The sequence below is a fragment of the Mobula birostris genome, chromosome 8 (assembly GCF_030028105.1).
Source record: "Mobula birostris isolate sMobBir1 chromosome 8, sMobBir1.hap1, whole genome shotgun sequence".
NCBI classification, from domain to species: domain Eukaryota; kingdom Metazoa; phylum Chordata; class Chondrichthyes; order Myliobatiformes; family Myliobatidae; genus Mobula; species Mobula birostris.
The window spans coordinates 94,018,174-94,035,086 of NC_092377.1; the positions used below are offsets into that span (position 1 = coordinate 94,018,174).

General features: G+C 43.3%; 1 protein-coding gene across 1 annotated transcript in view; it reads right to left on the reverse strand.

Annotated features, from left to right (window-relative positions):
• Positions 1 to 16,913, reverse strand: part of dhx57 (DEAH (Asp-Glu-Ala-Asp/His) box polypeptide 57) — a 75,012-nt gene that overhangs the window by 24,453 nt on the left and 33,646 nt on the right. The window contains exons 12-15 of the mRNA XM_072265688.1: positions 14,748 to 14,802; positions 8,800 to 9,011; positions 7,550 to 7,666; positions 2,912 to 3,008 (exon numbers count right to left, since the gene is read on the reverse strand). Coding sequence (XP_072121789.1) covers positions 2,912 to 3,008; positions 7,550 to 7,666; positions 8,800 to 9,011; positions 14,748 to 14,802 — 481 coding nt within the window. The remainder of the gene's footprint in view (positions 1 to 2,911; positions 3,009 to 7,549; positions 7,667 to 8,799; positions 9,012 to 14,747; positions 14,803 to 16,913) is intronic.

Below are 16,913 nucleotides of genomic sequence, written 5' to 3' on the forward strand. Positions count from 1 at the left end.
TATAAAAAACAATGTGCAAGGACAAAATGAAAAAAATATTAACAATGAATAAGTAAGCAATAAGCATAGAAAACATGAGATGAAGAGTATTTGAAAGGGAGTCCGATGGTTGTGGGGGCAAGTGAAGTTATCCCCTCTGGTTCAAGAGTAATAACAGTTCCTGAACCTGGTGGTGTGGGTCCTGAGGCTCCTGTACCTTCTTCCTGATGGCAGCAGTGAGAAGAGAGTATGCTCTGGATGCTGGGGGTCCTTAATGATGGATGCTGCTTTCTTGAGACTGCACTCCATATAGATGTGCTCAATGTGGGGAGGGGTTTGCCCATGATGTACTCGGCCATATCCATTACTTTTTACAAACAAGAAAAAAAATCTGCAGATGCTGGAAATACAAAGTAACACACACAAAATGCTGGAGGAACTCAGCAGGCCAGGCAGCATCTATGGAAAAGAGTACAGTCGGTGTTTCGGGCCCAAACATCGACTCCACTACTTTTTATTGGCTTTTCTGTTCTTCCCTTTCTCATCAACCTCTTGTGAAAAGAGTCCCCCATTATGTTGCCTTTCCCCATAAATAAAGCCTATCATCTCAGTGCATCGCCTGTACATTTCTTGTCCAGGACATCATTGCTGAAGAGTGGCAGCTGTCAATGACACTTCCAATGAGCCCCAATGTTAGAGTCCTGGAGCAACACAGCACAGAGCCAGTCCCTTCACCTCCAAAGAGTCCATGCCACCAACATTCTCATCCAGATAGTCCCAATTTCCTCTGTTCTGCCCATGTCCCTCTACTCTCTCCCCCTCCATGTACCAATCGAAGTGCTTGTTAAATGATACTATTGTACCTGCCTCAGTCATCTCATTCCACAACTCACCATCCACTGCGTGAAAAAGTTACCCCTCAGGTCCCTTTTAAATCTTTCTCCTCTTACTCTAATTCTACACCCCCTAGATTCAGACTCCCCTACCCTGGGGAAAGGCTTACCATCCATCTTATCTTGGTCTCTGATAATTTTAAACATTTCTATAAGGTCCCCCCTCTCGTAAACAAATTCCCCACCCACCGACCTTTTACTACTTCTCACCTGTCTATTACTTTCCCGGGTTCCCTCCTCCTCTCCTTTCTCAAATGGTCTACTCTCCTCCCCTACCAGATTCTTTCTACTCCAGCCCTTGACCTTTCCCACCCTCCTAGCTTCACCTATCACCTTCCAGCTAGCCTCTTTCCCCTTGCTCCACCTTTTTATTCTTCCCCCTTCCTTTTCAGTCCTGAAGAAGGGTCTCGGCCCAAAACGTCGACTGTTTATTCTTTTCCGTAGATGCTGTCTGACTTGCTGAGTTCCTCCAGCATTTTGTGCGCACTGCTTTGGATTTCCAGCGTCTGCAGCCTTAAGCGTGTTTGTGATTGGTCTCCTAGCCTGGCCAACCTTTCCCCGTGACACAGACCCTCTAGTCCTGGCAACATCCTTGTAAACCTTGTCTGCATTCTTTCCAGTGTATTCACATCTTTCCTATAACAGGGTGACCAAAACTGTACAGTACTCCAAGTGCGTCCTCACCACTGTCTTGTACAACTGCAACATTATGTTCTGCCTCCTATACTCAGTCCCCTGACTAATGGAGGCCAGTGTGCCAAATTCCCCTTTCACCGCTCTGTGAAGCCGCTTACTATTTAGTTACAGCGTGGAAAAGGCCCTTCCAGTCCTTTGAGCTGTGTCACCAGCAACCCTCAATTTAACCCAATTGCGGGACAATTTTACAACAACCAATTAACCTACGAACTGGTATGCCTTTGGACTGTGGGAGGAAACCCACACATACCACGGGAGGGGATTGAACTCTGACGCTCCAGGCTGTAATAGCGCGGTGCTAACTGCTACACCATTGTGGTGCCCTGCATTGAAATCCATTTGTCATTCCTCGACCCTCTTCCCTAACTGATCAAGATCCGCAATAACTTCCTTCACAAAATGACGCCCAATTTCATGTCATCTACAAAGTTACTGATCAGACCTTGTGCATTCATATACAAATAACAAGGGTCACAACACCAACTCCTGCGTCACACTAGTCACAGGCCTTCATTCTGAGAAACAACCTTCAACCACCACACTCTGCTTCCTACTACCAGGCCAACTTTAAACTTACCTAACAAGCTCTTCCTGAATTCCATGGACAGACCAGCCTACCATGTGTGACCTTTTCAAAGGCCTTGCTAAAGTCCAAGTAGCCCTACCCTCATCTACCTTTATGATTACTTCTGCAAAAAAACACTCAAGGTTCACCAAGCATGGTTTTCTATTCACAAAATCCAAGCCGATGCCTAATCAAACTCTGCCCATCCAGATGCCAGCAGACCCTGTCCCCCAGAACTCCCTCCAGTAACTTCCCCACCACCGATGTCACGCTGAATGACCTGTAGTTCCTCAACTTGTCCTTGTTACACTTTCTAAATAAGAAAACACTAGTCACCTTCCAGTCTTCTGGAACGTCACCAGTGGCTAATGGTGAAGCAAATATCCCCTTAAGTACCTCCGCAATTCCTTCTCTAGCCTTAATGTGCTGCAAGGTTCCAAATACTTCCTCCCAATAATGTAAATGCCTTCCAAAATGTCACCACTTGTTTCCCTTACCCCCTGAACAACCATGATTTTCTTCCCAGCAAATATTGAGGAGAAATATTCATTGAAAGTCCCACCACTTCCTGCAGCTCGGGACATTAGCTGCCAAGTGGGACCTTGTCAAAGACCAAAGGAACTCTCCCTAGCCATCCACCTTTATTTAGATATAGACCCTCGTGGGATTTTCTTTCACCCTTCCTGCCAGATCCATACTAGGCCTTCTCTTTGCCCTCCTGTTTTCTTTCTTAAGCGAGTTCTTAATCTTTTTACAGTCAGTTTCTTACATTACAGACCTTTTCCCATGCTTGTTGTTGAAGAGGGGGTTACACTGAAGCTGTTCGTATAACAACTTGATATCTGCCAGGCCAGGCAAGAATATTAAAACAGCCCCTATTGAAACAATTAGATGAAAAATAAAAAGAAAAGCAACAAGATATACATCAAACACACTCTTGATATTCCAAAACTGCATTATTTTTATAGCTAGCAATCACAAGAAATTAGAATTCCTTGATTGGATGTTTTTTTTAATATTAGGGAAACAGGTATCCCTTGGACAATGGACAACCAGGAACAGAAGGAAATTAAAACAAGCAGAAATGTATAATTTAAGTTAGAGATACAGCACAGTAACAGGCCCTTTGGCCATCCATCTGACCAATTAACCTCCTAACTCGTACACCTTTGGAATGTGGGAGGAAACCAGCGCCCTCCCCTCCTGGGAAAACTTAAGAATGTAGAAACTCCTTACAGACAGCAGAGGGAATTGAACCTGGGTCACTGGCGCCGTACAGCATTACGCTAATCGCTATGTTAATGTGCCATCTTTATAGTGAAAAAAAAACTCTTTGGTCTGCAAGGGCAGCTACTGAGTTTATAATTTGCAGCCTCACTCACACTCTAATCTCTCCCATTCACTTCCTGTACTCTTCCAACAATCCCAGTGCAAGCTTGTACATCTTCCTTCAGAGTTCACCGAAACTTCTGCATTTAACAATTTTAGATAATCATTCTTTTATCCTTCTTTCACCCACAGTTACAGCAGTACCAGCACATTACAATTTCTTTCTTCTGACTTTAAATAATGATTTTGAATAGTTAACTTGACTTTCATAAGTCAAAGTATTGATACAGGAGTTGGGATGTTATGTTGAAGTTGTATATGATGTTGGTAAGGCCTAATTTGGAGTATTGTGTGCCATTCTGATCATCTACCTGCAGGAAAGATACCAGTAAGATTGAAAGAGCACAGAGAAAATTTACAAGGATGTTGCTGGGACTTGAGGAACTGAGCTATAGGGAAAGGCTGAATAGGCTAAGACTCTTTTTTTCCCTGGAGTGTAGTAGAATGAAGATTTGATAAAGGTGTACAAAATCATGGATAGGAAAAATTCAAACAGGCTTTTTCCACTGAGGTTGGGTGAGACTAGAACGAGAGGTTCTAGATCAAAGATGCAATGTATCAGGGGAACATGAGGGGGAACTTCTTCACTCAGAGGGTGGTGAGTGTGGCATGAGCTGCCAGCAGAAATGGTGGATGAGAGTACAGTTTCAACATTTAAAAGTAGTTTGGATAAGTACATGGATGGAAGTGGTTGGAAGGCTATGGTCCAGGTGCAGGTCAATGGGACTAGGCAGAATAATAGTTCAACATGGATTAGATGGGTCAAAGGACTGTTTGTGTTGTAGTGCTCTGACTTCATGACAACTTTGGCCTGCACTCCATCACAGACCTCTCTGACCTTTTCACCCTGCTGCTTTTACAGACTTATTTTCTCATCTCTCCAGTTCTGACAAAGGCTCCTTGATCTGAAACACCAATTCAATTTCTCTCCCCTATGATGCCAAGTATTTTAGGAAGTTTCTGTTTCTGTTACAGCAGGAAACCAATTTTTATTTTGTCTCTTAGTGCATTACTTGCCCGCTCCAGGAATACACTTGGAAAAATGAAAACCACTGTGTGTTAGGCTTTGGAATTATGGAAATAAATGAAGTATATAGTTGCATAAAGAACCACAGAATCACGCAGTGAGCCCACAAAATCATGTCATGCTGAAAAGCCCATTTGGCCCAATGTGCCTGAACTGCCTTTGGAAGTGAAGATTAAAGATTACCTTTATTTTGTCACATGTACGTTGAAACATACAGTGAAATCCATCATTCGTGGCAAATCAAATCAGTGAGAATTGTGCTGGGCAGCCCACATGTGTCGATACGCTTCTGATGCCAACGTAGCATGCCCACGAATTACTAACCCTAATCTGTACGTCTTTGGAACGTGAGAGGAAAATGGAACACCCAGTTTTTCTTCAACTGCTCTCAAGGAGCAAGGATCAACTTTATTCCCCATATACATTTACGTATTGGGAATTTGCAGTGGTGTGTTGGTCAGGGCGAGACATGCAACCAAAACAAAAAATCAACATTCATCAGTTATAAGTGCAGTGACTGAGCTAAACAGTGGAGAGCATGGGGGCTAAGTAGAATGTTGATCAGATTAATTGCCGGGGGGAGGGATTTTTAAGATGGTGTGGCTTTTGTTTTAATAGCTCTATAGCACTTTCCAGAAGGGAGGTTTTGGAAGAGACAGTTTGCTAGGTGGATGGGTAGGGTAAGTGTAAAAGTGTAAAAGACAGGCAAGAGTGTGATATTGGACTGCTGGAAAACGGTGCTGGAGAAGTGGTAATGGGGGACAAGGAAATAGCAGATGAACTGAATAAGTATTTTGCATCAGTCTGCACTGTGGAAGACACTAGCAATATGGTGGAAGTTCCAGGTGTCAGGGGACATGAAGTGTGTGAAGTTACTAAGAGAAAGTTCTTGGAAAACTGAAAGGTCTGAAGGTAGATAACTCACCTGGAACAGATGGTGTACACCCCAGGGTTCTGAACGAGGTGGTTAAAGAGATTATGGTGGCATTAGTAATGATCTTTCAAAAATCACTAGATTCTGGAATGGTTCCAGAAGACTGGACAATTGTAAGTGTCACTCCACTCTTCAAGAAGGGAGAGGCAGAAGAAAAGAAATTATAGGCCAGTTAGTCTGACCTCAGTGGTTAGGAATACGTTGGTGTCGATTGTTAAGGATGTGGTTTCGGGGTACCTGGAGGCACATGATAAAATAGGCCATAGTCAGCAATGGTTTCCTCAAAGGAAAATCTTGCCTAACAGAACTGCTGGAATTCTTTGAAGAAATAACAAGCAGGATAAACAAAGGAGAATTGATTGACGTGTATTTAGATTTTCTGAAGGCCTTTGACAAGGTGCCACACGAGGCTCCTTAACAAGCCACAAGCCCCTGGTATTACATGGAAGATTCTAGCATGGATAAAACAGTGGCTGACTGGCAGGAGGCAAAAAGTGAGAATAAAGTGAGCCTTTTCTGGTTGGTTGCTGGTGACTAGTGGTGTTCTACAGGGGTCTGTGTTAGAAAAGATTCTTTTTACGTTATATGTTAATGATTTGGATGATGGAATTGATGGTTTTGTTGCAATGTTTGCAGACGATATGAAGATAGGTAGAGGGCCAGGTAGTTTTGAGGAAGTAGAGAAGCTACAGAAGGACTTAGACAAATTAGGAAAATGAGCAAAGAAGAGGCAGATGGAATACAATGTCGGGAAGTATACGGCCATGCACTTTGGTAGAAGAAATGAAAGGGCTGACTATTTTCCAAATGGAGAGAAAATCGATGTGCAAAGGGACTTGGGAGTCCTTGTGCAGGATTTCCTAAAGGTTAACTTGCAGGTTGAGTTTGTGGTGTGGAAGGCAAAATGCAATGTTAGCATTAATTTTAAGAGGACTAGAATATGAAAGCAAGGATGAAATGCTGACACTTTATAAAGCACTGTTGATACCTCACTTGGAGCAGGTTTGGGCCCCTAATGTTTTAGAAAGGATGAGCTGAAACTGGAGCAGGTTCAAAAGAGGTTCACAAAAACGATTCCAGGTTTGAACGTCTTGTCATATGAAGAGCATTTGATGGGTCTGGGCCTGTATTCACTAGCATTTAGAAGAATGAGGGGTGATCTTATTGAAACCAATCGAATGGTGAAAGGCATTGATGGTGTGGATGTGGAGAGGATATGGTGGGAGAGTCCAATACCAGAGGACACAGCCTCAGAATAAAGGGGCGTACTTTTATAATGGAGATGAGGTGGAATCTCTTTAGCCAGAGAGCGGTGAATCTATGGAATTCTTTACCACAGGCCAAGTCTGTATGTATATTTAAGGCAGAGGTTGAAAGGTTCTTGATTGGTCAGGGCATGAGGGGATATGGGCAGAAGGCAAGAGATTGAGGCTGAGAAGAAAAATGAATCAGCCATGATGAAATGTCAGAGCAGACTCAATGGGCCAAATGGCCTAATTCTGCTGCTATACCCTATGGACTTATTTTGGCAGCACAGTAGCATAGGAGTTAGCGTGATGCTTTACAACACCAGCTATCAGAAGATTGGGGTGCAATTCCCGCTGTTGTCTGTAAGGAGTTTGTACATTTCCCCCGTGAACGCGTGGGTTTCCCCTGGTGCTCCGGTTTCCCTCGCATTCCAAAAATGCACAGGTTAGTAGGTTCACCGGTCACACAGGTGCTATTGGGCAACGCGGATTCTTAGGGCTGCAAGAGACTGTTATCATGCTGTATTTCTCAGTAAAATAACACTTTAGAATTATCTGCAAAGGATTTTTGGGTAGATGCTACTGTTGTGTCTGTACTGGAGCAACTTGTCTAGAGGTATGACTTGTTTTCAAGGGCAGGTCACACAGCATTCAAATGAACTTTGCTCGAAAGGGAATTTTTACTGATGTAGTTACACTTGGTTAAGAAAAGGAGCCAATTACAATCTAACATCACGACTGTACCAAGGAATGGCTGCTTCAATGACCTTAATTGAAATATCACATTTGAAAGCACGTAGAAGACTTTACTCCACTAACCTGGAGGGTAATCATGTTTTCCATCCACAATCCACTCCAGTAGAGCTTCAATTAAATCCAAGTTGATCTTATCCAAATCCATGCTAGCCAGAGTCTTTAATACAGATTTACTAACATCTAAAAAAAAGTCTTAATTACCAATACAGCAAAATCACGGCTTTTCATCTAATTCATCAGGATATCATCACCTTCTGCCTTGCAGATTACGTACATTAAGTGTATATAAACTGGACAAATCAAGAATGTACATTTTCTCCTGCTCTTTTCAAAATATTGCCTTGACAGTTTCAGGATAATTGAATGTCCTCCTTGGCTTTCATTTTTCTTGTACTCTCTAGAAAGCTTTTATGATAAAAGCATCAGGAGCAGTTGATTTAGGATACTGACTAATTTTTTTGTGTTTCACCTCAAGCACAGCAGTCCATATCCAGATCGTGGGGTTTTAACAACCAGCAATTCAAAATGCCAGGCTAGCTCCTTTAAAAGAATTCACAAGCTAAATGGTCTTCTACTGTTTTACATGATCCAATGTCACCACAAAACAGAACTCACGGCACCTTTAACGTAGGTACGCTTCCCCAGGTTCGTATTATAGGTAAAATAAGACGCTGAGTCAAAGCAGGAGATAAGAGGTCAGAGAGATGGGTTTTTTAAAAAAAGTTGAGCAGAAGATAGTGATAAAGGCAAAAAGGTTCAGCAAGGATATTTGTAGCTTGGAGACTGGAGAGTGAAGAGGAAGGAGAGGAGCAAGCCAGAGGCAGATGGAGCATTTAGCAAATTGGGGTTGTACGGGTGAAGAGGAACTGAGATCACCAATGACCTAACAAACTGGAAAAGAATTTGGAGCTTGAGCTCCTAAGGCACTGAAAGCTAACTGGTAATGGGTGAGCAGGTTTCATGCAGAGTACGAAACAGATAATAGATCTGATAGGCTGAAGTTTACAGAGGATGTAACTACAGAATGCAAAAAGCAGTGACAGAAGTTCCAGTAATGTATAGTCTGAGGGTGGAGAGAAAGAGCTGAACATAAGCAGATAAATCGCACTACACAAAATGGAGGTTCACTATCAAAGTGGCCAAACTAACTTGACTGAGGATGCCAATTAGACTGGAAAAAGATATAGATTATTATTTTTAAAATCTGGCTAGATTTGAACTTAAAATTATATGCTTAGTGTGGTTAATCACTATGTTTCTTGCTTCAGTTCCACACAAGGATAAAACACACACTTTCCAATCCAGAAGCCTACCTTTGTATCGAAGCATCAGTTGATTAACATTCAGCTGCTGGTCAGGTATGCTGTCTTTGACTGCTGGCTGATCCTGTAGTCGCAGAGACCTTAGCTGCTCCTCAAAGACTGGCATTGCATTAAAGTTATTTTTACCTTTAGCCACCCAAGACTCATCATACTGGTTCAGCTTTGCGGGTCTTGCATAAGGGCTTCTATCTTCTAAAACATACCTAGAATTAGCAAACAACAGGAATTCTGCAGATGCTGGAAATTCAAGCAACACACATCAAAGTTGCTGGTGAACGCAGCAGGCCAAGCAGCATCTGGAGGAAGAGGTGCAGTCGACGTTTCAGGCCGAGACCCTTCGTCAGGACTAACTGAAGGAAGAGTGAGGAAGGGATTTGAAAGTTGGAGGGGGAGGGGGAGATCCAAAATGATAGGAGAAGACAGGAGGGGGAGGGATAAAGCCAAGAGCTGGACAGGTGATTGGCAAAAGGGATACGAGAGGATCATGGGACAGGAGGTCTGGGAAGAAAGATGGGGGGGGGTGGACCCAGAGGATGGGCAAAAGGTATATTCAGAGGGACAGAGGGAGAAAAAGGAGAGGGAGAGAAAGAATGTCTGCATAAAAATAAGTAACAGATGGGGTACGAGGGGGAGGTGGGGCCTAGCGGAAGTTAGAGAAGTCGATGTTCACGCCATCAGGTTGGAGGCTATCCAGACAGAATATAAGGTGTTGTTCCTCCAACCTGAGTGTGGCTTCATCTTTACAGTAGAGGAGGTCGTGGATAGACATGTCAGAATGGGAATGGGATGTGGAATTAAAATGTGTGGCCACTGGGAGATCCTGCTTTCTCTGGCGGACAGAGCGTAGATGTTCAGCAAAACGGTCTATATATATAATATATATTGGTGAGACCCGACGCAGACTGGGAGACCGTTTTGCTGAACAACTATGCTCTGTCCGCCAGAGAAAGCAGGATCCCCCAGTGGCCACACATTTTAATTCCACATCCCATTCCCATTCTGACATGTCTATCCACGGCCTCCTCTACTGTAAAGATGAAGCCACAGTCAGGTTGGAGGAACAACACCTTATATTCCGTCTGGGTAGTCTCCAACCTGATGGCATGAACATCGACTTCTCTAACTTCCGCTAGGCCCCACCTCCCCCTCGTACCCCATCTGTTACTTATTTTTATGCACACATTCTTTCTCTCCCTCTCCTTTTTCTCCCTCTGTCCCTCTGAATATACCTCTTGCCCATCCTCTGGGTCCCCCCCACCCCGTCTTTCTTCCCGGACCTCCTGTCCCATGATCCTCTCGTATCCCCTTTTGCCTATCACCTGTACAGCTCTTGGCTCTATCCCTCCCCCTCCTGTCTTCTCCTATCATTTTGGATCTCCCCCTCCCCCTCCAACATTCAAATCCCTTACTCACTCTTCCTTCAGTTAGTCCTGACGAAGGGTCTCGGCCTGAAACGTCGACTGCACCTCTTCCTCCAGATGCTGCTTGGCCTGCTGCGTTCACCAGCAACTTTGATGTGTGTTCCTAGAATTAGCATAGCAGTCGTTACATCAGAAGCAAAGAACCTTTTATCCAAATCTTACAAATTTGTTTTGCCATTTTGGTGAATACCTCACTTTCTGAAAGGCTGCACTGTAATGATAGGGATACCCGAGAGTTCTGGCAAATAAAGATTCTCAAGATCAGTCTGTACATTGTAGTACTTTCTACAGAGGTAAAAACACAGCCAGACAATGTCATTGTCATAACCCCAGAAGCATAAATAACACCTTTAAAATGTAATTGTAGGGTTAAATGCGAGAAATAAGGAGCCCAATAAAAAGATTCTGGCTAGATGAGAGCAAATGCAAATAAGCACATTGTTAGACAAATGTAAAGGAAAGAAATAGCAAACAGCAGACAAATGGGAGAATTGTAATAAACTGCAACAGTTGTATGGATGACCAACTGCAAGGAAAGAGTTAAATTTGATTCCTCCTTGGTACATGCTAAAATGTGCGACACAAAATGGACGTTTGTAAGACAAAATGGTGTTAACTTAGGATGTGGGAATGTTTTAAGGAACTAGTCTACATCAAAATTTTGAGAACTTAGGGTAAGTAGATAATGGTGAAAAACATGTTTGTCTAGACAAGTACGGGATAAAATGTAATTTCCCGAAAGGGTATAAAACGGCGCAATTTCTCAGTGCAAGGAGGAATCTTCTCTTGTGCTGGGTAGAGACTTCTGTAGAGCTGGCCATAAAGGTAAGGACATTGAGAGGGGGTGTCGGAGAAAATTGTGTGGAGTGGCTTAGTGACAGATTGATATGTATTATTTTGTCTCTTTTACTACTTTATTAATCATTCTCATTCTTTCTATATTTTATTCTTTACATAACTCTGTGCAGTACTTCCTTTGCTTCCATTTAACTTTTGCTGCTCAATCACAAAAGAACAAGGAAAGGGATTTTAAATATTTTCATTACACCAGTGTGGGTTGGAAGGTTGAAGTTGAACTGATTTAATGTATTTGTTCATGGGATGAAAGCGTCACCAACAATGCCGGCATTTGTAGTATGTCCCTAACCACTCCAAATGGGTGACAGGTTTCCTTGCCTGATGAGCATTAGTGCACCAACTGACTTCTGACAAACAGTACTTTCATAATCTCTGATTTATTTAATTAATTGAGCTCGAATTCCCCTGCTGCCATGTTGGGATTCAAACTTATGTCTCTAGCTCAAGGGTACCAAATTCTGACTGCTAGTCCAGGAGCCTATCAATATACCCACTATACTTATTTGAGTCCAATTTCCAATTATAAATATGTACAATTAACATTATTAATATAAACTCTCTTCTCCTATCAGATAGGTAGGAAAGGTAAAGGGCTGGAGAAGAAGGAATCTGATAGGAGATGAAAGTTGTCCACGGGATAAAGGGAAGGAGGAGGGGCACCAGGTGGGTGTGAAAGAAGAAAAGATGTGAGGAATAGGAGGAGGAAGGGGGATGGGTAAAAATTATTAGAAGCTGGAGAAATCGATGTTCATGCCAGTAGGTTGGAGGCTACCCAGCTGAGAGTGGCCCCATTGTGGCAGTAGAGGAGGCCATGGACCAACATGTTGGAATGAGAATGGGGATTGGAATTAAAATGATGTCAACATGATTTCTGTCTACTTTATGTGGAAACTCAGGACTGAGAGATTTTAAAAGGAGTGCATAAGATAATTGGAAGTGGAACAGGGCAGCCGGTCTTCAAGCTTCCGGCATGGTTCATCAATAGCAGGGCTCCTGATTCTGAGACAGGTTCTCGGCAGCCAGGGCATCATCCCTCCTGAGTTCACCCTGTCCAAAACTAACTCTTGTGTCCTAGACAGATCACCTCCCTCTCTTCTGAACGGCAGGCATCACAAACCACATCTGCTCAATCTCTCCTCCTACCCATCTGTTATAGGAAAAGATCATAAATTAGCAAGACTGGTCCTCGGCTGTGGGGAAACAATATCAATATTTAATGTGTGGGCACTCAGGTTCAATTCCCGCTGCTGCCTGTACTTTCTCCCCATGATCACGTGTGTTTCCACTGGGTGCTCGCGTTTCCTCCCACATTTCAAAGATGTACAGGTTACTAACTTAATTGGTCACATGGGCGTAATTGGGCGGTGCGGGATTGTTGGGGCAGAAAGGCCTGTTCCTGTGTTATATCACTAATTAAATAAATATTATACATTGCTATTATGTTTTACTCAACAAAATCCTTTGACCCCATCAGTAGAGGCAGATTGAGGAGCATCCCCCTCCATTTTGAGTGGTATCACGAACTTGTTTCCATCAGGAAGCCACATGATCTCTTATTTCCATCCATCTGTCCTCTCCTCTCCCCCTCTTCAGCTGATCTCCTGGCCTCCAATCCTATTGCTCCTCACCCCCACCAACTACATCAGTCACTAAGGGTTCACAATCCCTCCTCCTCCCCAGCCTACAATCCTCATTATCCCACAGAACTTCCCAGGTCTCCATGCAAGAAATTGGTCAGATTTACTGCAGCTGTTCAGTGATCTTCAACGTAGTCATCATTTTGCTTCTGAAACTCTACAGAATTTAGTTCAGGATTTCAGCACTGAGGGAATGAAACAATTCTGGCACCCACTGGTAACACCAAACACTCCAAGGTCAGGTGTTGCATTGTTTCATGCAGAATAAAACTTCCTTCTATTCTGCCCCAACAATGGGGGTCACACGAAACAAAACAAGAACTGGCATTGTCTGGTAGGACTAAATGGTCTTTTCATTGCTGCAAGTTTCACACAAATATAAACAAGTTTATGGTTTTGTTATGGAGTGAACAAGGGAAATCACCCCCTTTCCTAGAAAACTTTCTCCAGTTGCACAGCAAATACTTTTTACTGTCACTGGGATATTTTCATGAAGCTGCCAGTTTGATTTGGATTTCCACTCAACTTCATCTGGTATAAGCCTCTGATGTTTGTGCGTTATCCCACACCACAAACTATTTCTCTACGACGGCTAACACAATGCCTTCACATCTGTTCGAGAGGCAGCTGTGACTATTTGGCTTCTCTGTTGGAAAGCTGTGATTAGACAGTTTCTTTTACAAGAGGGACTAGCAACCAACTGTTCCTGTACATTCAGCTGAAGTCTGGGAATGGAGTCAAAGATGGCGCCTAATTGACCAAGCAGTGGGAAACTGGTTAAGTGTAATCTACTTAGCATGTGACAAAGGTGGAGCTTTTGATGAGATAGTAAACTTGAGCTCATTCACCCTCTTAACTAAACACAAACTTTTATCTAAATGGTTGTCACATATATGTCAAAATATCAAAACAGAGTGAAAAGTGATGTTTTGCATCAATGACCAACAGAATCCAGGGATTGTGCTGGGGAAAGCCCACAAGTGTTACCACGCTTTCAACATAGCATGCCCACAACTCACTAATCTCAAACATACATCCTTGGAATGTGGGAGGAAACCGGAACACGTGGAGGAAACCGATGTGTTCACGGAGAAAATGTACAAACTCCTTACAGACAGCAACAGTAATTGAACTCTGATTGGTGATCACTGGCACTGTAAAGCAATTATGTTAACTGCTACACTACCATGCTGTCCAAAAGCAAATGCTATGGCATAACAGGGAGAGAGCTCATGGCATGTTCCAGGTTCATCGTAATCAGCTGCTCCAGGGAGATTTAGGACACTTTGACCAAAAGTTTCTGGAAGGCCTGGAAGGGTAGGTGGTGAAGTGCATGGAAGGAACACAATGAAGTAGGCATGGACAGCTAAGGGCATTGTAACCTTTGTGGGGAAGAACCTGGGGGTGAGAATGATGGATTTGCAGCAGAGGACAGTAGAAGTGCAAAGCCAGAAGTGATAATGCAGTAGAATCAGATGGAAGTTTGGGGGCGTTGTAGGGGAAAGGGAGAGAGGAAACACTTGTGTGTAAAATGGGTGAATGGAGCCAGAAGGGAGAAGGGGAAAAGATGGATAAAGGGGGGGCTGTGCAGAGGGTGGGAAATGGCTGTGATTTGTGTTCCTGCTCATCTCCCTCCAATAAATGTCTCTTATTTTCACACTACCCTTTCCACACCTTGCTTCATCTTTCTAATTCTTTTTCCTGTCTGCCTCCATCACTATTCATCTACCACTGTCCTCAAACTCCACCCCATTAACCTCCCCTACCTGCTATCTTACAGCCCTCCTCAGCCCACCAATCACCGCAGAATCCTGTCTCACCACTCTCCTTCATTCTCACTCCTGATGCAGGGTTTCGACCCACTGATGCTGCACAACCTGCTGAGTTCCTCCAGCACATCATCTCTTCACCAGATGATTATTCATTTGTGAATTCAAGAAGCAGGAATGAATGACGAAGTACTGAAGAGATAAATAATGCCTCATAATCATTTGAAATGGTCTGAATGATCTAATAGTTTTACCTTGTCCGCGCAAGCACGTCTTCCAAGAAATACTGATCCACTGGGAAAGTATGCCCTAGAACAGCAGAATCCAGGTTTCAATTGTCACATCAAGTGACAGCATTTTTTCCTCCTCAATATTAGGGTAATAAGCATAAATATTATAAATATAATAAGCATAAATAACTGCAAAAATATTTTACACATTCTCTGATACCTACAGATGTAACGAGCAATAAGCACTAACAAATAATCCTGGGAAAGGTGAGTCACTGGGACTTTTATCTGCAACACTTTTCACACTTCAACATGGAGTCTGCCTTCAGACTTGACCCTTCTGATTGGAGGCAAATGCCTTCTACTGGTAACATTAGATTCTCTCCATACTCAGCAAAAAAATATTTCAAACAATTTGTTTGAATCCAATTCTTCTGCAGATCTATTTTTGTATGTTGCACAGATGGTGCAATGTTTGTCCCACCCAGTTCACATTGATGTTTTTCATTGGCAGTATTCCTAACCTCAAGGTTGCTGATTCCCATTCTCACGTCATGCTTTTCCTTCGGCTACACATCTAAATTATGAGAACGTTGAACGGTACAGCACAGGAAAAGGCCTTTCAGCCCACAACATTGTGCCAAACTAATCACATTAGTAATCAAGTACTCAACTGAGCTAACCCCTTCTGCCTACATAATGTCCTTATCCTTCCAGTTCTTGCATATTCATGACCCTACGTAAGAGCCTCTGGAACACCTCTATCGTGTTTGCCTCCACCCCCCCCCCCCCAAGCAGCACTAACCAGATACCCACCGACCTCTGTGTAAAAATAACCTGCCTTGCCCATTTCCTTTGGACTTGCTCATTCTCATCTTAAATACGTTGCACATTTTGACTCTGAGAAAAGCATACTGGCTGCCTTCTCTATCTGTGCCTCTCAGAATCCTTTATCAGATCTCCCCTCAGCTGCTCCCCAGAGCTTGTCCAATCTCTCCCTATAGCACACGCCCTCTAATCCAGGTAAACCTCTTCTGTACCCTCTCCAAAGTCTCCACATCCTTCTTATATTGGGATGACTGGAACTGAATGTAATACTCCGGGTGCAACCCAGCTGGAATTTTATAAAGCTGCAACATAACTTCCTGACTCAAACTTATTAACTCATCTAATAAAGGCAAGCATGCCATATGCCTTCTTTACCACCCTATCAATCTGTGCAGCCACTTTCAGGGAACAATGAACTTGGACCCCAAGATCCCTTTGCTCATCAACACTGTGCCGGCTCTTTGCCATTAACAGTGTAATGCCTTTTTAACATTTGATCTCCAAAGATGCAACACTTCACACCTGGCCAAGTTAAACTCCATCTGCCATTCCTCCATCCATGTCTACAACTGATCTATATCCTATTGTATCATTTGGAAAGACTTCTACATTGTCTACAATATCATCAACCTTTGTAGTGTCTGTCAACTCACTAACCTACCCATCTATGTATTCATCCAGGTCATTTATATCCATCACAAACAGCAGAGGTCTCAGCATGGATCCTGGGGAATACAGGGATCCATACTGGGCGCCACGGTAATGTAGCCGTTAGCGCGTCACTATTACAGCTCAGGGTGTTGGAGCTCGGAGTTCAATTCCGACATTATCTGTAAGGAGTCTGTACATCCTCGCTGTGGAATGCATGGGTTTTCCCCGGGTCTTCTGGTTTTCCCCCCCACGGTCCAAAGAAGTCTTGGTTGGTAGATTAATTGGCCAAGGAAAATTGCCCCATGATTAGGCTGGGGTTAAATCAGGGGTTGCTGGGCAGTGAAGGGCCTGTTCCAGGCTGTAGCTCTAAATAAATGAACACCACGAGGCAGAGACCTCCAGCCAGAATAAGGCCCACTGACTTCTGCCCTCCGTCTTCCATGGGCAAGTCAATTGTGAACACAAACGACCAGTTCACCGTGGATCTCATGCATCTTGGTATTCTCTCATGAAGGACCTGGTCAAATGCCTTACTGAAATCTATATAGACAATATCCACAGCTCTATTTTCATCATGTCTTTGAAAAACTCAATCAAGTCAGTAAGATACAACTTGCCCTGCACTAAGCCATGCTGACTGTCCCTATTTTGGCCATGGTTTTCCAATTGCTCATAAATCCTATCCCTAACAATCCTCTCCAGTAACTTCCC